At 40.4% G+C, this 23,321-nt stretch overlaps 1 protein-coding gene across 5 annotated transcripts in view; it reads right to left on the minus strand.

Moving 5' to 3' along the window:
* The window catches only part of rnf157 (ring finger protein 157), a 28,993-nt gene extending 8,375 nt beyond the window's left edge, over window positions 1–20,618 (minus strand). For 4 of the 5 annotated variants that reach the window (XM_061708808.1, XM_061708809.1, XM_061708812.1 and 1 more), the window contains exons 1-14: window positions 20,104–20,618; window positions 16,874–16,992; window positions 12,277–12,365; window positions 10,394–10,543; window positions 9,133–9,250; window positions 8,982–9,048; window positions 8,842–8,885; window positions 6,409–6,456; window positions 6,173–6,244; window positions 5,874–6,033; window positions 3,589–3,701; window positions 3,258–3,487; window positions 2,948–3,050; window positions 2,673–2,781 (exon numbers count right to left, since the gene is read on the minus strand). In XM_061708808.1, coding sequence (XP_061564792.1) covers window positions 2,673–2,781; window positions 2,948–3,050; window positions 3,258–3,487; window positions 3,589–3,701; window positions 5,874–6,033; window positions 6,173–6,244; window positions 6,409–6,456; window positions 8,842–8,885; window positions 8,982–9,048; window positions 9,133–9,250; window positions 10,394–10,543; window positions 12,277–12,365; window positions 16,874–16,992; window positions 20,104–20,191 — 1,510 coding nt within the window. In that variant the 5' untranslated portion in view covers window positions 20,192–20,618. The remainder of the gene's footprint in view (window positions 1–2,672; window positions 2,782–2,947; window positions 3,051–3,257; window positions 3,488–3,588; window positions 3,702–5,873; window positions 6,034–6,172; window positions 6,245–6,408; window positions 6,457–8,841; window positions 8,886–8,981; window positions 9,049–9,132; window positions 9,251–10,393; window positions 10,544–12,276; window positions 12,366–16,873; window positions 16,993–20,103) is intronic. The other variant, XM_061708807.1, reaches the window with a different exon arrangement.
* Between the last annotated feature and the right edge of the window lie 2,703 nt (window positions 20,619–23,321).

Here is a 23,321-nt window from a genome sequence, read left to right on the forward strand (position 1 = left end):
CTGTCCGGCTCGGCCTTCCAGCGCACTGGTCGCTGGTTTTATCTTTCTTTGTTGGCCAAGAACGCTTGTTCTAATCAACAGCAGAAAGCCCCAAAACTAATTTGTAGAGACAAGTAACCATCGTGGAGCCATTAGTTCCAGCTGCAATAACAGCTTTTGTTCCCTCTTCCTGAGCTGAAAATCCCTCCAGCAGATTTCCATTCAAATCCGATCCAGTGGCACCAACATAAACCGCTGACGTACTTGGATCTAATCATTTATTTATGTTAAAATGCTTTATAAAGCACAGTTGAATTAAATAGCTTTCATGACAAATTTCAGATAGATACCAGACACCTTTCCTGACTGGACTCTGCAGCCTAATCTTAAAGGAAGAGCTGTAACGAGGGGAAACAAACCTCTGCAGACTCATTTTAAAGTAAGATGAGCAGTACGAGCCCCACGCAGAAAAACCGTGTGTCATGGAAAAAGAGAGAAGAGCAGCTGCACATTGCAGATAGGTCACTCCCGTGAATCAGAAGTCCTTTCAACGAATGAGATGCGTCACACGGCCGGATTAATCCCAGCCGCTTCGTAAGGGGACAGCCTGTTTTTATAAACTAAATCTCATCAAACATTGTGCGTGTTTTATTTTAATCTGACAACATTACCGTCAGGACTCAGTTGAGTCAAAATATTAGTAAATCATTTTTCCTCATAAGATGTGGAAGGTGGAAATAATATTCAGCAACATTTTAAGTGCAAAATGCAAAAATGAAAAGGCAAATATAGATTTTGAATCTGTGATTTATTTATTTTTTACATCTTTTCACTCATATTACTTGCGCTGTTTACCTACTACCTACTGAAGCTATGAATCCTTTTGGTAACAAAAGTAGACTCAAAGCACTGCAGTTTTACTTTTCCTACAACAAATAAAGTTGCAGCCACAGATCAGAAGGAGGCATCCTTGCCCTTCGGTCAGAAATGTTACTGGTTCAATCGCAAGTCATCGCAGGTCACTTCTGCAGAAGCCTCCTTTAAATGAAGGTTGTGCATTTACGAGCTGTTCCTCATCTGAGTGGAGGAGGTTTACTGAACAGAATTTATGTGTTAAAGTAATATATGGACACACCTTCCCATTCAAACAAGTAGGGAAGTGTGTCCAAACTTTTGGTCCGTACTGTATATCTTTATTTAATTATGAAAATCTGTATTTTATTGGGGGCAGCACGGTGGCTTGGTGGTTAGCACTGTTGCCTCACAGCAATAAGGTTTCTGGTTCAACTCCCTGGCCCAGCAGGGTCTTTCTGTGTGGAGTTTGCATGTTCTCCCCGTGCTTGCGTGGGTTCCCTCCGGTTACTATGGCTTCCTCCCACAGTCCAAAAACATGCGTAGTAGGTTAATTGGTGATTCTAAATTGCCCGTAGGAGTGAGTGTGAGTGTGTCTGGTTGTTTGTCTGTATATCTGGCCCTGTGATGGACTGGTGACCTGTCCAGGGTGTAACCCCTGCCTCTCGCCTGTGATGAGCTGGGATAGGCTCCAGCAGACCCCCGTGACCCTACAAAGGATAAAGTGGGTATAGATAATGGATGGATGGATGGATTTAAATTGGTTTTGTGTTATTTATCGTGTTTGGAAGTTGCCTCTGTTCCCATCTGAACTCTGCTCTCTGGTCATTTAAGTCCTGCAGTTCCTGTTTTGACGTATTTTATGACTTTTTATGGCCGTCATCACAGCCCCTGACGGACTGCAGTGGAAATTTGTATGTGACACATTTACAGAAGTATTTATCAACATTTACCGTCGCTGCAATTTGAAGACTGCATGTATGAAAGTAAATAAATAGGCAACATCCTGGGAGATAGCAATTCTTCAAGTATGAAAATAGAGACTGAAACAAAGCTGAATATTCTCACATGTACACACAAACATGCGGAGAAGGTTTACAAAGCCATCGCAGCTTCAAGGTGAGCACCAAAAGATAAGTGTTGCCGATTCAGCATTCGATCAAATGTGAGTTATGTTCACAATATCTGTCTGTTCTCGCCGCCGGTGCAGGCAAAGTTCACGTTAATCATAAAATCTAAGGGTGGAAACTGGGTTTAAGGTTCAGCTGGGGTTGTGTTTAGAGTGTGTGTGTGTGTGTGTGTGTGTGTGTGTGTGTGTGTGTGTGTGTGTGTGTGTGTGTGTGTGTGTGTGTGTGTGTGTGTGTGTGTGTGTGTGTGTGTGTACCTACTTTGCAGACCCTTAAGTAAATTGTTTATGAGGCGCAATATTAAGGAAAGGGTCTGTTTTCATACACAAGTTGCACTTGTGCACTGGGTAATATTAATGTTGTGATAAAATATATATACAGTGAAAGAAATCAGGCTGGTAAGGTGAACTTGTTCAACAAAGTCCCAATTAATCAGCGGACACTTGAAGTTAGTGTGAGGTTGGAACAATGTTTTTCCAATATTTATTAGTATTGGATTATGATATAGATTGGAAAGTGGGTGTAGGTAAAAATGTGAAGTTGGTTTGATGTGTAATTAGAGTAATGTAACCTGTTCACATCATTTGTATCCAATTGAGGAGTGACTTTAATACAATGTCTCTGTATCAGCTGGGAATGTTTTGACAATCATTAAAGCGGAGCTGCTTTGTTGCTTACCAATTTCTTACCAAACTATTTTGAGTGTGTGTGTACCTTCAGGGGAAGTGATGGTGGAGGAGAGGGGGGTGCCGTTGCAGGACGACTGGTCGATGGCTCCAGACGAGGAGAGAGTCAGGTTTTCACTGTCTGGGGTCACACCACACTGTAAGAAAAATAAAGCTGAAGTAAGCGCTCATCATTACACAATCTTACACACACAAACAAATGTGCACGCTCCCAAAGCAGCAGGAGATACTGCATCTGACTCTCACATAATGCCCGTTCTATTTGTCTATATATAACACACTCACACGTACACACACACATACCTCCTGCTGGTCCACTACCAGTTTGTGGCGACAGGCATCCGACTCACTGCAGGACTTCTCATCCTCCTCCTCAGGAAGCACAGAGGAATTCTGGGAAAGTGACCTAAAACAAATAAAGTGGATTTGGCTTCAGACAAAAACAACACACAAAGGTTTGGGGCCTCTGTTTGCTGTAAAGAATGAAAGAAAAACAGAATAAAAAGTGGTCCGACTGCATTTTCCCTGATGTCTTTAACTCTGAATGTTGTCGACCTGAATCAAGCAGACAAGCAGAGGAGCAGAGAAGCAGAAGCCTGGCAGGCCGACTCACTTTGAACCGCTCTTCTTCAGTTTCAGTCCCTGACTGGAGTTGGAGTGGTCGAGAGGGGACATGGAGCGGGCCGGCACCGGATGAGGTTCACTATTGTACGGGGGCAGCGCTCCAGACACCTGACTGGGCCCGGAGGGGAGGGGAGCGGGGGCCACCGAGGTGTTTAGGGGTCCGTTCAGGGCCTCCAGCAAAGACACCACCTCATAACCTGGAGGGATGTGCTCCGACGCCTGCAGCAGGAGCACAGGGACTGTTAGACTGCTGCAACTGGGGGAAAACACTGGTACATTATTATTATCTTTATTTATTTATCTCATAAGCTGTGCCTCACCGAGTGCTCCTCTGAGTCAGAGGTCTGGGAGGTGATGACGGGGTTAAAGCTGCTAGGCGACAGAGGACTGAGTTTCTTCCTCATTGCTCGGATCTGCAACAAAGCTCTGAATGCTGAAAGTAAAACAAGGTAAACAGTTATTTTAATAATGCAAATGTCCAATAATGTTTACAACTGCCTTCCTATCGAACAAAACATACATTTTTAAGGCAATTGTATCATGCATCAATTGCATCACATTTGTGATTTATTTCAATCTTTATAAGCCACATTATACATCAATACCAGTTCTGCCCACATGGGGGCGTATAGATCAGCTGTGTTGATAAAAGATTGATTATACTTAGGCATTGATTATACTGTGCTAACGAGTGGAAAAATGAAAAGGGACTTGTTTTTCATCCTTTCATTTTTAGGCTCAGATCAAAAATGCAAAATAGAGAAACGGGCCACAGGACCCAGTTTGATTTTAATATTTAATCGATCACACATTAACTTTCCTGTAATATCTTGCCCCCATGTGGTCAGACGTGGTATTGCTGTGTAAAGCGGCTTTAAAAGTCTCAAATACTCGGAAGAATACCGCTACACTCATTTTAAAGAAATGTAACCAAAGTTTGTGTTTCTGATAAATGCATATTGTGTAGTTTAATACAACAAAAAAGGGCCAAAATAGTTTTATATATAATATCTTGAGAATGGTTCCTCTCTCGGGCCAGCTTTTAAGGTCAATTGTAAACCTGCTGTCAAATTTCAGATGTAGTTCCTTCTCTGTGGTGGTGATGCAGCAGCAGTTTATTCTAATTTACAGGAAATGTCCACATTTGCAGCATATTGCAGCTGAAACATTTTCATCTGTGCTGCTTTTCTTGAAATAGTAATCTTGCAATGTCACTTTTTTTTAAAATAAAAACCGACCTCAGTGGAATGGTTTTAGACCACAAATCTGTGGAAGATACCAGTTCACAGTTTAAGATTTAAAAAAATATCAAGCTAAAAGTTTAAAATGACATCCATAAAGGATTAAACACATCAATATATTATATTATTATTTACTCAGACAACTCTTGAAACATTTATAACTGAATATCTTTATACTTCGGTATTGGTAGATACAATTGTAATCTATTATATTTCCTATTATATTTGTTTCTGCATTGGTTCTTTAATTTGTGGAACATATGACACATTACAGCAGCGTTCTGTCCATCTTAGATGGAAACAGATAACGTGCTGTTGATACTTTGGCCTGGAGATAAAAGGCGCTGCAAAGCTAATCTACAACACAGTCATTCCCACCACTTATCTTTTTCAAACCTTATTACTTTGGAATTTTCCACATTTTAACATCTTAACATAAACAAAATAATGTGTTTTCTGATTAGTATCTGAGTTCACTAGATAGACAAAGCAACAACAGGTTAAACTGGGTTAAGATGGAGTTTTGTTGATTGCTTGAATTATAAAACGATGAAATATTTCTTTTACACTTTTACACCACTGAAACTGAGCACCTGAGCTCTGGTCCATCCATCTCGCCCCAGTCGTCTTTTAGATGCTTCTAACGCAAGTGGAGTCTACCTCTGAGTTAATTTGCTAAAAAACAGTAGAACTGCTCGGGGGTCATGTTCTGGGTCTCAGCGAACCGCCTAGACACAACTTGTATTGTAGTAGACCCTATATAAATAAAACTGAATTGAAGTGAACTTGACATAATGTAGAAGGTACACGCTTATCTAAATGACATTTGGCTTTACTATTGTGAGACAGTCTTGTTCAGAGGTTATAAAGAGTTCATTTGTGAATATGAGAGAACTTTACAAAAGGAAAACTATCGGCAGCAGGACTTTATTTTACAACAGATGAAAACTGTTCTTGACCAGGATGAAATGAAAGAATGGTGGGACTTTCTCACAAGTCACCCGAATGACTGTGAGACCATGAGAAACGTCTGATTTGATGTAACACAGATTAAACTACTTGAAATCAATAACCAACAGAGTAGGGAACCAGGTACCATGGTGATGGCAGCATCATACTGAGGGATCTCTTGCTGCAATAAGCACTGAGGGGCTAATCAAACATGAACACTTCAACCAAACAGCCGCCTGAGACATCCTGGAGGGTACGAATGACTTTCATAGAAGGTGTTCCTTGGAAAGGTCCTCAGAATTACTTCTAAGTTTAGAAAACCCTTCAAATAGTTAGTGTTCTCAGTTTTTCCCTTTGTCTGCATGTACAGTATATTAATGGTAACTATATATCATTAATATATAAAAACTCACGCAGTCTGCAGATGGGGCAGCAGTTGGCCTGGTAGCGTAGCGTGTCTGCACAGGCGTTGCAGAGACACAGGTGTCTGCACGGCAAGATAAGTGTGTCTCGCACGTCAGATAAACACACAACACACTCTGCACTGTTGTCACTGATCTCATCGTCAGCCACCTGAGCATAAAAACCAATACAAGAATAAGAAATAGAAGATTAAATAGAATAGGGACACAAAGGCAGACAGCTGAACTGATTTGTTTTACTACACGGGCACTGATGAAAGAACGTTGAGTCGCTCTTCTTTGCTCTCTACCTTTGATTCCTGGCTGTTGTATTTGTTCTCTATCCCGTAGATCTCCTGCAGCAGGTAACTCACCCCATCCACCTGGGACAAGCAACGCAGGCAAGAACAAAGACACTCACTGTCACGGGGGAAGGTGTAATGTTCAACAGGAAAATGAATTTACTGTTTTTCAAAAGTATGAAAGTGGAACACAAAAGGAGGAAGGAAGGGAGGGAGGAGGAGGGAAGAAAAACAGGTATATTTACCACTTGTTTCTGCTTCAAAGGTTTCACGCAGTAACTCCCGTCCATGTGCTGCAAAAGAGAGCAACAGTTGTATACAGATATTATTATTACTCCACCTCTGTATCATCATAAATAATCTGCAACTGGCATGTTTGGCACTGCTGTTTTACTACGATATGACACCGACTTGAGGATTATCAGGATATTAGTAACTGTAATAAATGATAGTAAAGGCATCTCTTAACAATGAAGCAGATTTTTTAAATGGTGTAGTCAATGCTCTTTTTCATATTTAAAGGGGACCTATTATGGCATCTAATACCTATTTTAAACAGGCCTTGAATGTCTTAAAAACAAGCTTTTGATTGTTTTTGCTAAATAAATTAGAAATTCAGCCTCTGAGCCATGTCTTTATCTTCCCATTCTCTAACCTCATTATCTATGCGGGATTCTGAGTGGGCGGGGCTATGATAATGAGGCTCTGTGCTGATTGGCTGCCTGAATGACGCGATACACCGCTACGGAAAAATGGCGGAAGCTCCGGCCGGCGGAGTTAGTTGTGGGCGTGGTTTCACGCATCGGAGGCCAACCGATGTAAATTGCATTTTGGTTACGTAACGTAGGGAGCAGAATCTGAACGGCTCGTAGATCCACATCACACTGGATGGCTCATCCGGGCGGCTGTACAGACACTGCAGTATTTGGTTGCTTTCCTCTTTCTCTGAGTTGGCAGGCTGAGGGGAGACCACTTTATATATGTTAAAGCAAGAAAAAAATGTGTTTTTCATAATAGGTCCCCTTTAAACCATAATTTTATTTTTTTTTAAGATATGGACATTTTAAATGCGACACCAGCAACAAGTTTGGAAAAAGATGGACCAAGACCATGACTCAAAACCACCAAGGTAGATGCAAAAGTGTTAAAAAGCCCCTGGACGGGTTTTTGCTGCAACACTGGCGGACCTTCCTGCTACTACTCTGTTCTGACTGCGTCTGGTTGGTCCTAGTCTGCTTGTGGCTCTCTCCCTGATGGGTCGTGTGCCTCTCCCGTGGTGTCCAGAGGCAGTTTCTTCTGAGTCTATAATTGCTTATAACAATTAGTCTGAGGCTACGTTCTCAGAAAATGGATTGAGCAAAAAAAGAAAAAAGAAAAGAGCCCCCAAGACAGCCTTTTAGAGGCCCATGTAGAGCAGCAGAGCACTCTGAACGACTGCACAATGCAATGTCTTCGATCTCGGGCATGAGACGCGACTGAAAACCAATACTGCACGGCTGGGATAGCAGACTGCACTGCATTAAAAACAGACACTATTCTGTTGTGGAAATCAGTGCTGCAGCCCCGGAAACTATTCTCCATCAACACACTTTATCACAAATACAAGTTTAAAACTCTGCTGTGCATAAAAGCACAAATAATTAAAAAAAAAAAAAAAAGAAAATCCAAAAATGGCAACTCAGTTTCTAAAATTAGAAAGTCCTGCCTGAATTCATAAACATTTAAAACACGCTTTAACTGAATTCTTAATGTAACATTTAAAACATTTAAGACTTAAAATGGCCAGGGGCCGTGGACTGCTCGGTGGGTTGAGCAGACGCCGTCTGTAGAGGCGGTGGTCCTCGTGCGGGCGGTGCAGGTTCGGGTCCCGGCATGTTGCTCTGTACTTACTCTGGACTGAAAATGGCCAACTCTAACTCTTAAGTTTAACTTTAGGAGATTCCTGGAGGGAATATTATCCAGTATGAAATGTTTAAAACATGAAAAAAATCTGTTTAAATGCACATTTGGACATGTCTGAGGTACTTTTAGATTTCTTTTAATGAATGAAGGTCATCGGACTCGGTTTTGACTCCTTCACCTTAATTGGTGCAAATTATCCCCGCTCCTTCTTCTGATTGGTCGATATGTGATAGTTCCTATTTTCTGCAATAACTTTTGAATGGTTTGACATAAAGAGTCATGGGGGGTGTCATCGGACTTAGTTTTGAGTCCTTGACCTTTATTGGTGAAAATTGCACGCGCGAGGGCCCGTTCATTGCTGCTTGCAGCTTTAATTATTATTATTGAAATGGAGAGTAGGTTAAATCACTGGTAATTCTGTTTGCTGGATTATGTTATAACATTGACTATTAACTGGAGGAAAGAAAAGAAAGAAAGAAAGAAAGAAAGAAAGAAAGAAAGAAAGAAAGAAAGAAAGAAAGAAAGAAAGAAAGAAAGAAAGAAAGAAAGAAAGAAAGAAAGAAAGAAAGAAAGAAAGAAATATGGTGTTTCAATCGGTACAGCATTTTTCAAAAGACAATAAATGCAAACAAATTTAAGAATTCAAACACCTGAGGATATAAAAAGACACCCACACAATTATTAAAACTGTCAAAACAAATAAAATCTATGGTTTAACCGAGAGCAGTGTCTTTGTGCTACATAACCAAAAGATGGAAAAAGAACCTGATTGTTACCTTTTCAAACGTTGCCAGCAGAATGTGAGAGTGGCCCAAATGATCTGCAAAGATGAAAGAAGGGGGCCACATGTTTACTTCCAGTTCTATTACTGTATATCCACATCAAATAAATGGTGTGATTAAAGGCAACACGTCACCTTCTCCCTCATCTACGACAGCCTGAACAACCATGGGGAAGACCTCCTTGTCCATGTCAAACAGCAGCTGAGGAGGGAGACATGCATGTGTGAAGTGGACCTAAACCGTGCGCTTGCTTCAGTGAACGGTGGGACGAAGCCCCGGGCCTACCTCTTCATCGGCCCATTCGCTGAGGTTGACGGTGTGTGAGGGCAGACAGAACTGCTGGCTGACTCCCCTCTTGAAGTGCACCGTCTCAGACTGCAGAGAGCTGTCCTGTGGCAGATAGCTGCAGGGACGACACAGACGCAAGAGGTTGGAGATCTCACTGGCATCAACGACCAACTTTTAAGCACAGAGTCAACGGGATTGCGAGCATTTCCAGAGAGTGAAGTTGTATTCTTCTTGTCGAGTCTTCACGGTGAGGTAAGGTTGAGAGCTAGATGACATCCTTCCATTTCTCCACACATTTTTTGTGTGGAAAAGAGTCAAAAAGAGACAAAAAGACATTTTATCTCACAAACAAAATGACCCAAAGCAGGAAGTGGACTCAGTGTCATGGCGAGAGCCGTAACAGAAACGGAAGTTGTATTGAAATAAACCTTTTGCATTCACGAGAACAAGCATCTGTTTCCTTCTGGACAGAAGCAGAACCAATGACAGTATCCAAATGAGGGCCAGTCGATGTTCTTGTGTCTGTCTCTGTGGGCATCTATGTGATTTTGTGGCTCTGTAATTATTACATTTTCAAAAACTACGATGGCTCACTACCTTTTAAAATCCTAAGATGTTCTGCCTTTTCTAAATTTAAACCTGTAAACACCGCTGAACTCCTGGGGATTCTTTTCATGTGAAGTAACAAAACTCCAGGCTTGTTCTTGGCTTCGCAAACAAATAAAACGTTTCATGGTGCTGCAGCACCTCTGGACCCCCGACCAAATACCTCTGTTCCAGCTTAGTTTTCCTTGGCTGCCCCAAAAAACTAACTCTGCCTTAATTGGTCAGAAAAACGGTGAAAAATGACCAGTGAGTGCGAGGGCAAGAGCAGCCACAACTCAGGCAACAAGGTTTTTGGTGTAACTTTGCAGACTTTTTTACATGCAGACCAAAGGTTATCCAACAGACTAAAGGAAAGGGGAAAACCCTATGAGCATACATCTTCTTTCATTGTGTGACACTTCTGTTATTAGATAACACATTTTGGTAAACAGGTCTCCGTCCAAACCTGACACCACAGCATCAGAATACAATATCCAATTGACAATTCACGCATTTTAGTCTATCGTTGTCAAAATAGATTTTCCTTTCAATGAGAATCACCATAAAACAATGTTTGCACCCATTAAAGCAGCTTGAAAGAGACTCTTCACAGGCACGTCTAGTGCCACGTGCGCCATTTCCTCATGGAAAGAAAGCACACACTTCCACTTACACTGGCACTCCACTGTGAAACTCCTCTATGGCCTGGTAGTAAATGGTGATGGCCACCTGTGTGTCGGCGTCAAAGGTGAACTCTACATTGTAGCAGGCCCTGTTTTTCCCCGCCGCCTCGTCGCCTGGCAACTTCAGGTCCTCGCTGCACCTGGAAAAAGAGACAAGTATGCGTTTACTAGTGTGAAAGGAGCGAAATTCTGTTATTAAATTACAAATTACTTAAAGGGGACCTATTATGGCATGTAATACCTATTTTAAACAGGCCTTGAATGTCTTAAAAACAAGCTTTTGATTGTTTTTGCTAAATAAATTAGAAATTCAGCCTCTGAGCCATGTCTTTATCTTCCCATTCTCTAACCTCATTAACTATGCGGGATTCTGAGTGGGCGGGGAGGCTATGATAATGAGGCACTGTGCTACAAAAAAATGGCGGAAGCTCCGGCCAGCGGAGTTAGTTGTGGGTGTGGTTTCACGCATCGGAGGCCAACCTATGTAAATCGCATTTTGGTTACATAACGAAAGGGAGCAGAATCTAAACGGCTCGTAGAAGCCACATCACACTGGACGGCTCATCCAGGCGGCTGTACAGACACTGCAGAATTTGGTTGCTTTCCTCCTTCTCTGAGTTGGCAGGCTGATGGGAGACCACTTTATATATGTTAAAGCAAGAAAAAAATGTGTTTTTCATAATAGGTCCCCTTTAAATAGGGCTGGGCGATATATCGAGATTTTAATATATATCGATATATTTTCAAACACGATATGGTACGAGACAATATCGTTTATATCGATTTAAAAAAAAAAAAAAAAAAAAAAAAAAATTTTTTTTTTTTTTACATTTTTTTTTTTTTATGATTTTGATATAACTTATTTTGTGACAAATTTACTTGAATGTTTTATTTGAGATTTGCACAAATGTTTTGTTATTTGCACAACTGTCAACCTCAGTGGAAAAGTCTGCCTGTTACTGTCTACATTGTATTAATTGCACAGGGTATTTTAATTTAATTGTTATGCAGGAAAGGGATATTTGTTTTATTTTATTCAAGAAGCATTTTTATTCTATATATGCAGGCAGTTTATTTTTATTTCATTTGTTTTATACATTTTGATATTGTGCAGACCTCTGTTAATAAAGGTACCTGTGTGACATTTGGCACGAGGCTTTGTATTAAAACTGACTGTTTTTTTAAGGGTTTGCCTCAGAAAAAAATGAAGCTAACAGAGATGCTATGCTATAATGCTTTGGGGGAAACCCCAATTAAGGCACAGAAAAAATATCGAGATATATATCGAGTATCGCCATTTAGCTAGAAAATATCGAGATATGACTTTTGGTCCATATCGCCCAGCCCTACCTTTAAACCATAATTTTTTTTTTTTAAGATATGGACATTTTAAATGCGACAAGTTTGGAAAAAGATGGACCAAGACCACCCCTCAAAACGCCTATTTTTCATAATAGGTCCCCTTTAATAACAATTCTCATGGTCTTGTAATTATTACTTTTTTATATTCTTTATGTATAGTGTAGGATAACTATTTTTTGTGTATTTCATAGTCCAGAAAGACAAATTGGGTTTATGACAAAAGGATGGATGGATGGATGGATGGATGGATGGATGGATGGATGGATGGATGGATGGATGGATGGATGGATGGATGGATGGATGGATGGATGGATGGATGGATGGATGGATGGATGGATGGATGGATGGATGGATGGATGGATGGATCAGATGATAACATAATAGTGCAGCGCCTCAATGAAAGGCACAATGGCACAATGCCTTAAACATTTTAATTGGCTATTGTCGTTTGTGCGCTAAGAATAACTCAGTGGACATCAAGTGGTGATGACCAATTCTGTCAGGTGTGTACCTTACGAGCCGCAGGGTGTCTTTTCGAATGTTTATAAGGCTTCGTAGCGTCTTTACTGGTTCCTGAGGTGGAGGCGCTGGATAGGGGAACTGCAGACAAGAAGAAAAGAACAAAATTATAGATGTAAAATACATGTTATGGAATTTAGGAGTACTTTTATTTACTTTCTCCCGACCACACAACATTCCTCTCTTGACCACGGCAAAATGAGGGTTGTATGATGTCTGCGGCTGCTCTGAGTTTAACCTTAACAAAAGGGCTTTGGGTAGTCAGCATGGGTTTGGTTGGTGCTGACAAACGCTGAGCCCGAGCAAAAAATCTGCTCACATTGTGTCTTTCGAGGGTTGGGCCTGACACTTCAGACGATGTTTGTTTCTGTTTTTCTTTGCACAGAAGAGGAGCACAAGACATTTCAGGGTCAAACAGACTGTCATTGTTTTAAGCTGCCCTCCACAATCAGTCTTGTGAACAGCCTTGCCTTTAGCAGGAAAGAAAAAAAAAAAAAATCAGAAACCTCGGTTTAAACTTGAAGCATAACCTTTGAACTTGACTCAATGTGGTTCAACTCCTTCGCTGTGATTTAAAGCCAAGAGTTGCTGAACGGGTGAAAGGCGAGAGCTGAGGTGATTTCAGGGTCCTCGGTGAAGAAACGTGCAGGATGTGGCCAGATCCCTGACACTACAACCCTTCATCCGTGCACCCGTGTGTTTAACTGTGCTTGTGTGGCTGTGAATGGCACCATATTCAGCACTATTACACATCTGGACTCAGCAGGGGTCAGGCCTGTAAACCACACAAGCAAACGCACACGGAGCAGCAGATGCTGAAAAGGGCCATTCACCGACGCCTCACCTGCAACACTGTCGCTCTCATAACCGAATGAAAGTCACCAAACATCAGAGGCTCACACAGGCTCACACACAGGCTGGTCAAAATGTAAATTTCAAAAATAATGAACTGATTAAAAAAAAAAAAGCATAAAAAACTTTCTGTTACTGGAAAAACTCCATAAATACTCTCACAGAAGTAGTTTTTGTTTTCTAAAACATACGCTGCCTGTCCAAAAACAAAGTCACCACCTGGATTTAACTAAGCAAATAGGTGAGAGCCTCCTGTTGGATAATTACTGCACGGATGATCATGTTTCAGCTTGAAGCCAGTCTTAAACAAGCATGTTGCTTAACAGATAAACCAAGAGGTTTAAGCAAAGAAAACATTTATGGAGATTGTTAAAACTACTAAAATTGGGTTAAAAACTGCCCAACACATATTTAAAAACTGGAAGGATAGTGGGGAACTAAAAATCTTGAATGATTGTGATTGGCGGTAACTTAAACGTTTGGTGAAATCAAATTATAAATAAAAAACACTAAAACTTACAGCTATGTTTAATAGTGAAAGTAAGAGCATTTCCACACGCATGATGTGAAGCGATAACAGCTGGCCGACTGTCAATCAGTCATTAAAAATAAAACGTATTGCAGTATTTCAAACTTCCTGGCGTGGTTCAAAAATATTCACCCCCCTCAGGGCTGTCCAGGATATGAAATCAAACGATTGAGACCAAAACAGTTTTTCATGAACCAGGCTGTAAATGTCTTTATTTCTGCTCTAACGTTGGACATTTTAACATGGGAGTCAATGGAGATTGCCTCACTTTGCAGCCTGCCTCTAGCGGTCAGTCGAAGAACTGCAACAAATCTGAGTTCTGGGTGAGCCTCAACCCGGAAGTAAGATGTCTGGTGTTTGGCCTAAGTTCTGTTATGAGTCCAAACAATGAGGTCAGGTGATTACCTGAAAATACTGAATGACCAGGGGCCTCATTTATAAAAGAGTGCATAGGATTCATACTAAAAGTGCACGTACACCCAAAAGCCGAAAATGGCGGGCGCAAAAAAAAATCCGGATTTATAAAATCGTGTGCACGCACACTTGCACGCAATGTTCGCTTTATAAATCACAGTCCAGCTGGAAGGTGGCGCAGCTGAATTCGCCTCATACCCCGCCCTCTACACGCCCACTTTCTACCATAAATGGGCAATGCAACACCTTAACCTTAACCCCATTGAGAGTCTTTGGGACTCTCCCATCATCAATACCAGATCTTGGTGAAAAATGTGTGCAGCTCTGGCAGAAATAAATGTTGTAGCATTGCAGGAGCTTATCGGAATGATGCCACAGCAAATATGTCCTCTAATCAAAGCAACAGGAGGTCCAGTGAAATATTAGTGTTTTTGGACAGGCAGTATATAGTTTCAAAGTGATTTTTATCGCTGTATAGTGACATTTTATGGAGTTAAGCACCAACAGCAGCTTGCCAACATGCTAACACTAAGATGTTAGCTGACCTGAGCTAGTTTTGGCATTTGTCTCAATGTTATCAGGTTCCACCAGCCTGGTTCAGCCTCCCAGATCTGCTCACTGTCCTCCGTTTACAGGCTACCCTGCACACTATGAGTAGCTATAAGTGATACTTACGTTATTGAGAAAAAGTACAACATATTCCAAGTTCAACTCATAAATGGATTATAATTGCATCAGTGGTACAAAACCAGTTAGTAGCTCCAGCTCAGTTTTGTCTCTCATGTTAAAATCCTGCACCAGAATAGAATATCAAATATTTAAATTCAGTCAAGCTATCATTCTGTAATTCTGACATTGGTGGGCAATTCTGAGATGCAGTCGCTCTCTCCAGCTTGACAAAAAGCAAAAAATTTTACTCTCATTATGGATTTATCCTCCAACAACAATAGATGCTTCTGCAGAGATTTTACTGAGCTGTTGTAGTGATATTTCAGTCTGAAACAATGTGTTTAACCAACTAAAATCTACCCATAGTGTGGTTAAAAAAAAACATTTGTATTTGTGAGCTTCAGGCAGGACTTTCTCAGGAATCCCTAAATATAACCCTGTCCGGTATCATATTTGTCAAGCCATGCAGGAGACAGCGAACACAACTGCAGTGAGGTTTATGATTCCAAAGCACCATCTGCTTGGAAACCACCACACATTATATAATGCTGGTAAAGCATCACTCACACATACATGAAAAAAGGAAAAGAAAACCAGCTGAATTCTGTGCCCAGAGTAGGATTATAAACACCAACATAATCAGGGGAGGTAGGCAAAAAACACTGCATTCCTAATTTTAGCCCCAGTCTAGACAGAAACAGCAGCGCAAGTGAGATTAGAACATAGAGAGAAGGAGCAGGGGCTCTGTATCAGCATCGCTTCATCTGACCCCCTTAGCTCTGGAAAAACAAATCACTTTTTCCTCCACAAGCTTGAGCTCTCCGTGATTTACAGCTGTCATTAGTGTGACCTTCAGGTGCGTGATTGAGTTTGAAAACCCCTCCGGAGGGCCTGGCGCCTGTCACTCTCGCTGTAAAAGGAGCCAGTCAGATGCTTTTAATGAGTTTAATGGAATTAAATAAACTCTCATCAGCAACGGTCTTACGGCCTGGTAATTTTATCTGATGCTAAAAACTCTCCAGTCAATTTGTTGATCTACCAATCACTCAAAAAAAGGAACAAAAGGAGCTTTTCTTTTCCTTTCCTAAAAGCATTTTCAATCCAAATAGATTTAGGCCATGATGGTGAATTCTAGGAATTTGTTAAAGACACTTTAACGCAGACAAAAATAAAGAGATGCCATAATAAAAACAACAACAGCCAGTCTGAGGCCAGTCTGAGTCTGAACAACCTTTCTTAATTCCTCTTTATTTTTCACATAATGAAAGGGTCTGTTTCATAGAAACATCGATGAAAATTAAATAAAATACAAGCATTGCATTGGTTAACAAAATACTAAAAAAACGAAAAGAATAGTTACTAAACAATCTACAGCACAAGTTCTGGTATCGTCCATCCAATTCAATTCAATTCAATTTTATTTATATAGCGTCTAATACAACAAAAGTTGTCTCTAGGCACTTTCCAGAGACCCAGAACATAAACCCCCGAGCAATTATTACATAAACAATCCATCCATCTATACCTGGCTCTTCATAGTCAGGGTCGTCGGGTCTGTCTCAGAGCAATAGACACAGGTAAACCTGGACAGGTGGCAGGTTTCAAATAGACCAACAACCACATACATTCACCCCAAAGGTGAATTTATAATCACCAAATAGCCTAACGTACATGTTTTTGGACTGTGGGAGAAGACTACAGTTCCCAGAGAAAACAAAAAAAGACTTGAAAACATTTAGGACAGGTATCTGAGAAGCAAACCCAGCATGACTTTTGCACTTCTTTCGACCAACAAATGAATCTGATAAACCCGTCAAGAAGAGCCAAAAAAAACTGTATGCAACATGCTTTTGCTGCCTTGCTAAAGTCTGACTGTAGTCTCCCACATATGAAGGCTACAGTGTTTGTGCAGCCGGCCCAGGTTCGCCTCCTGCCCCGTGACCCTTTGCTGCATGTCTCCCGCCTCCCTCTGCCCCCGTTTCCTGTCTACCTACCATCAAACAGAGGCCACAATAGCCTCAACATCTTAAAATAAATGAAGTCCGGCCATTCGCCAGATGGAAGTCCGAGCCACTCTCTTTGTTTCTGAAACCAGCCGCAGTCAGTTATTTTTGAGTGAACCTACCGCTACTGGTCTGCTCCCTAGAAAGTTGAGATCTGTGTTTTCTCCAAACAGGTAGCCCTCCGGATGAGTGGAGTCAAACTTCTCTCCTCCCATGATGAAATGATTGGCAAAGTAACTCCCTAAACACACAACAAAATAAAAAAAACACACTTTTAAACACAGAAAATGTACATCAGATATCAACAGACCATAAAAACATATCAGTGGCTGTAAATATATTGGTATATTTAAATCAGCTCATGTGTGTTTACAAGCCGATTCCCTTCTATGGGCGTTTAATATAATAGACTGCATTGGATTTAAAAATGCAAAAATAGGTATCTTTACAACTAACATGAATTCTTATGCCATTTACAAAAATCTGACCCCAGCGGGCTGCCGTCCTCCGGCCGCTCCAGGTACCTCAACACAAAACAAAACCAGGCGGCTTGATTTGAAGCGCCAAAAGCAGTGCGTTTATGATTAACATTATAACATGGCGTCCGTATTAATGGTGCCATCGGTGTAAACCGGAGTCAAGTTCTCTCGTCTGATTTATGTCTGACCTGGCAATAAAGCTTTTTCTGATTCTGATTCTGATTCTGATTCTGAAATGTTATCCTCAAACTGACAGGACAGACTGGAAATTGCAAAGTTTTTTGTATATTATTTAAAAAGAGATTGCAATACTGGCTAAGTTAAGATTTTGCCAGCCTGCAGCGTGTTGTTGACAACAACACCTAATAGGTGTGTTTGCTTTTTAATGACAGGGTTGGCTACAATCATATCACTATAATAGTAGCTGGCAGTCTTTAAATACATGCTAGGCAGCCAACCAGTGACGTCTCTTCGAAGAAGACGAATTGTCTTTTATAACTGGTCTGAATCAGGCTGTGTACTTTTGATTTGATTTGTTTTGGTTTTTTTATTTCCTCTACATAACATTGAGGACAAAGAGTTTGGTGCTTTACCACCATAGTGGGACAAAAGCACCGGTGACGAGGCTTTCTGTCTTTTTCTCCTCATCACCTCCTTATTATTTACAGCAGGTGGAGGGACAACCTGGAAGCAGGCTTTGTCACCAGATCCCACAGACAGGAACTGGGGCTGACAGATCGGTTTCACTGGCGACAACCACCACCACCGCTCCTGCTTCAGGCTTCAACAAGGACAGTTAAATCACTCATTTACACTGCTGCTGCGGTCACAGTGACACCCACACGTCAACACTTTTCTTCACTTTCATGCCTTCTTCGGTACATAATGTCACCATCAATCTAAGTTGCAACACTGATGAGCATAATAAAAGTACTTATACTCTCTGATATTCCTTTTTTGTTTTCTCTGGTTCTCATTTTGTCAGATTGTATTTTGCTTTATGTCTTTGGGAGAACCAGATTTGAAGAGCCACTGCATAATATCTTCAAACAAAATGTCATTTTTGACATAATAATAGGATTACTGCTAAAGCCGGGTGGGGAGCTGAACACGACATAGCAATCAGGATATGTCACATGAAATCACAGATGAAGAGGTGAGCCTGAGGTCCAAAGGACAACCTGTGCATCCAGTCAACAGTAAAAAAAAAAAAGCCCTGATGCATAATGCTTTTTTCCCCGTCTACCATGTGTCAGAAGTTAACGGAGAACTTTGCTCTAATAATACAGTGTTTATAGGACACGAAGAACTAGTGGATGAGTATAAGAATGTCATCAAGTCTGACAACAACCACAAGTAGGGCAATGGTCCTGTCTGTCTGTCAAGAGTTAATTTTGGGCCCGTGACTATATTTCATTTTAAAGCCTTTAATCAGTCGATATCTATTCTGTGCCAGTTTCATTGGGCAGCTCGAGAATTAATCATGTAATGAGGAGTCCATCAGTAGGAAATCAGGCTTTGACTTTTGTCAACACCACATCTTTAAAGGTTTCAGTTGCTCTAAATGTGATTACTGAATTGTTCTCATAATAAAATAAATACATTTTCCAGTGTTCATTTCTTGAATTATCTTAATCATAAGAGCTAATGTTAGAATATTTTGAAGAGTAAATACTAATGAAAGGCACTATTATTTCCATATTCACAAAATAAAAGATTTTTACTCTTTGGAAAAACATTATAGTGCATTTTTAACAGTCAATACCCTTTAACTCACTCTATTAAGTTTCATAAGACATTTGAAATATTTCATTTCATTCCATAAGTATCAGAATCAGAATCAGAATCATCTTTTATTGGCCAAGTTTGAACATTGTCCAACAGGGAATTTGACTCCGGTTGTTTCGCTCGCAGTACCCAGATTTAAAAATAGCAAACAGTAAAGTAAATAAACAAATGTAGTAAATAAACAAATGTAGGCACTTATTAACATACCGGTATATACAATTAGAGAACTGAAAGGTGCAGCATATGAGGTAGAAAAATGACGGCTCTAAATAAAATATATAGTGTATAGTTTGTGTATAGTTTGTTCCTAATTTTCTATAATCTGTATCCTAAGATAAAATATATGTTTTTCCCCTACAGGACTGTCACAGAAAATTAGAATATTGTGATTTTCTGTAATGCAATTACAAAAACAAAAATGTCATACATTCTGGATTAATTACAAATCAACTGAAATATTGCAAGCCTTTTATTATTTTAATATTGGTGATCATGGTTTACAGCTTAAGAAAAAACTCAAATATCCTATCTCAAAGAATTTGAATATTCTGGGAATATTAATCTTAAACTGTAAACCATAATCAGCAATATTAAAATAATAAAAGGCTTGCAATATTTCAGTTGATTTGTAATGAATCCAGAATGTATAACATTTTAGTTTTTTTTTTAATTGCATTACATAAAATAAAGAACTTTATCACAATATTCTAATTTTCTGAGACAGTCCTGTATAAACTGTGGTGAAAAACACAAGATGCAGTGTATGAATGTAACTGATCTAAAATGACCGTGATGCTGATCTTTTCACCGTCATCCTCTGGCAATCCATCATGATTTATGTATTTCTACATTCTGCCTGATTAAGTCATGATGGCAAAACAAAAAGTAGAGAGAAAGGTTGTATTTTAGCGGATAAATCAGAGTAACTGAACCAGAACCAGGGGTCTGGTATCTGGGTCTGGTCCAGGCTGATGCCCTGCAGGCCTGTCAGCAGGTCTGATGTGATGGATCTCCATCACGCCTCTCAAGCCCAGAATAACCCTCCGCAGAGCGGCCTCATCCCGACCTGTTGTTCGGTCCCTTACCAGATTTCGGCGGGTATCGGTACACGGAGTTGGACGGAATGTCCACTTCTTCCACGCCTATGTTCTGCCTGCTCGTTAAAGCTCCCATTTCCAGTCAGACGGAGGGCTGAACGGGCATAACACTGGAGAGCGGCTTTGTGCTGCCTTTGCTACTGCCCCTGTAATCCCGCTGGTGCTGCCCGGTCCATTCCGGTTGTCCGAGCCCCGCCGAGACTGTGACCGTCCGGGGATTAGTGTCTGTTCCCGGGCTGACTGCAGCTCTCTGCTCGGCGGTGCGGCCGGTTTGGGGGCAGAAACACGGAACCCTCTCCTGCTGTGCGGCTGCCGCACACTCGACCACACAATAATCTCCGCGTTTGGTTTTGTTGTTGGTTTTGTTTTTTCGTCCACTTCACTAGCGAGTTGGAGGCTCATAAACAGCGCGTCGCCATCTCGTAGCAGCCCTGGATGTGGACGAGGATCCCGGTCTGTGGTGGTTGCTGCTCCGTCAGTCTGGCCCCGTGACGTCACACACACACAGATCCGGACCCTGCTTTTGCGCAGTCCCCTCCTCCCCCCTCTCTCTCTCTCCCCCTCTCCCCCTCCTCCTCCTCCTCCCCCCTCTCTCTCTCCCCCTCCTCCTCCCCCCCTCTCTCCCTCTCTCTCTCTCCCCCTCCTCCTCCTCCTCCTCCTCCTCCTCCTCTCTCTTCCCTCCCTACCCCCTCCCCCCCTCCACATTTTTTTTTTTTTATTTAACATTTGCAAACAGTACAATGATAACAAAACTTAAAGAGCATGATGTAATCTATTGACCATATGAGGGAGGGAAGGGGAGAGGGTATGCTGTTGTTTTTTATTATTATTATTATTATTATTATTATTATTATTATTATTATTATTATTATTATTATTATTATTATTATTATTATTATTTATTTATTTTGGTTTAATTAATGTTATGAAAAGTAAAAAAAATGGGGGACAATATTGATAATTATATTGTTATTGTAAATCTTATTTCTTTTTTTTTAATGCCCTCAATAAAGACATCTATACAAAAAAAGAGCATATTGTAGGTTAGGGTTTTTCAAAAATTATACCTGACCTTATGTGAAAATTTCATTTCATTTCATTTATTCTTTATTTCATTCAAAAAAACAAAACAATTCAATACAAACACAAATACAAATGTTCCTAACTTGTGAATGAAAAGGGAGCAGAAAGAAGAAGAATCTTATCTTATCTGCCCCTTTCACAAATAACATAAATTAAAAATAATAAAAAAAAACTAAAAAAAAACCAACAACTAAGTGAATAAAAACAACTAAAATAAAATAAAATTAAAATAACATTAAAATAAAATTACCACCGCCTAGGGGTATGTCAATCAAACTCAACATTTTTCGTTATATTTCCTTAACATACAGGCTTTAATTGTTCTTTTGAATGTAATGTTTGATTTGGATTCTTTGTTTTCTTTATTCAGATTGTTCCATAAATTGATTCCTTTCACAGAAACACAACGTTCCATCAATTTTGTCCTGCATCTTGGTTTTTTAAAAATCTCTGTTCCTTTTAAGTCATACTTGCTTTTTCTTTTTTCTTTTTTCAAAAATGACTATATGAGAAGTTAATGTAGGATTTAATATGTTTTACAAGACATAAGAGCACGTATTCAGAGGAAAAAGTGGCTGATTTTAGCAAAGCTCCTAAAACCGCTATTTTTTCGAACACTGAGAGTGAACACTGTGAGTTGGTCTGTTTTCGGTAGTTATACATTGCATTTATTTTTCATCATCGTCATGGTAAATTATTGTGTTTGTGCTGGTTGCACAAACTCCAACCTGTCAGGACATCGGGTCCTCCTCGCACCACAACTCAATCTCTCTCCTCTGACCATTATTTCTCCTGACCCTGGTCTGTTCCTGGTCTCTTGTACCCCTAATAACACCATGTCCTAATTATGCAATTTCACATTGAACTATAACCTATAAAGAGTACTCAACTCAAATAAAAAACAAAACAAAAAGCACAACACATTATAACCAGCCAGGGGGGATGAAATTACAACAGAAAGCCAAAACATTTACATACATTTATGGTTTTGATTGCTTTTGAATTAGTAGAAAACTTAATAGAGTCCAGATACTGTTTTAATTCACAATGAAAAGTAAAAAAAGAGGGTTTTTTGCGTAAGAATTTGGATTTGTGGATGTGGAATCTTGCGAGGATAATCAACAAATTCCCCCCTCCTCCACATGTATATGTGTTACAGAATGAAATGACGTGTATAAAAACTTTTACATAATGGCCTAATGACAGCTCATGACTGCAGGTGACACAGAGCAGCACTGGCATGCAGACTAAACAATGCAGCTAAAAGCACATGTAAATATCACATAAAGCTGTGACAGTAGCACAGTCGGTTAATTTACTGTTTGACATTATGCTCTCTCTCCTCCTTGTAAACATGAAACTATATATATATATATATATATATAAATAAATTCAAATGAACAATCAAACTTGTTTCTTTATCAAAATATAAAATTAATTTATTTATCAATATGCCATACCATATGTCTTTGTTAAAGCGCATAATACAAAATCTTTCAGCATAAAAGTACGTATTTTTAATGTGTGACAGCGTCCTGTATCATAACTAAATCTCTGCCGTTTGTAACAAACCAAACCGTGTGAAAATCGGGTAAAGATTCAGGGAGTTATGGATTATTGTAGTCGGGGATAAAACCTTCCTCAGTAGAAATAAATGCACTGGGGCATTAGACAGCGTCACTCTATGAGGCGTCTACGTATGTCTATGCCCCTCCTCCCTCTAATCGCACAATATGTTTCTGTGTATAGTGGTTCTCGAAGAAATCAACCAGCCGGTTGTGGGCATTTCTTCAGCTTTAGCAACTTCCCTAGGCTCTGACTTGTCTCTAGACTGTTTCGATCCTATAGACCTCCCTGAGCTGACCTCACTCGTCAACCACGTGTATGGTAGACCCCATCCCGACTCGACTATTCAAAAATGTTTTTTCTCTTATTGGTGCGACAATACTGGACCACGAATGTTTGCAGGCCGGAGCTTCGGGAGCTGCGTGCTGGCCTGCGCCCCCCCCCACCCCCAGGTCATCCCGTTGCTGCTTCCACCTGCCTGCGGCCCCCTCCCTCTGGTCATCCCGCTGCTGCTTCCACCTGCCTGCGGCCCCCTCCCTCTGGTCATCCCACTGCTG

Source organism: Cololabis saira, chromosome 19 (assembly GCF_033807715.1).
Source record: "Cololabis saira isolate AMF1-May2022 chromosome 19, fColSai1.1, whole genome shotgun sequence".
Classification (NCBI taxonomy): Eukaryota; Metazoa; Chordata; class Actinopteri; order Beloniformes; family Belonidae; genus Cololabis; species Cololabis saira.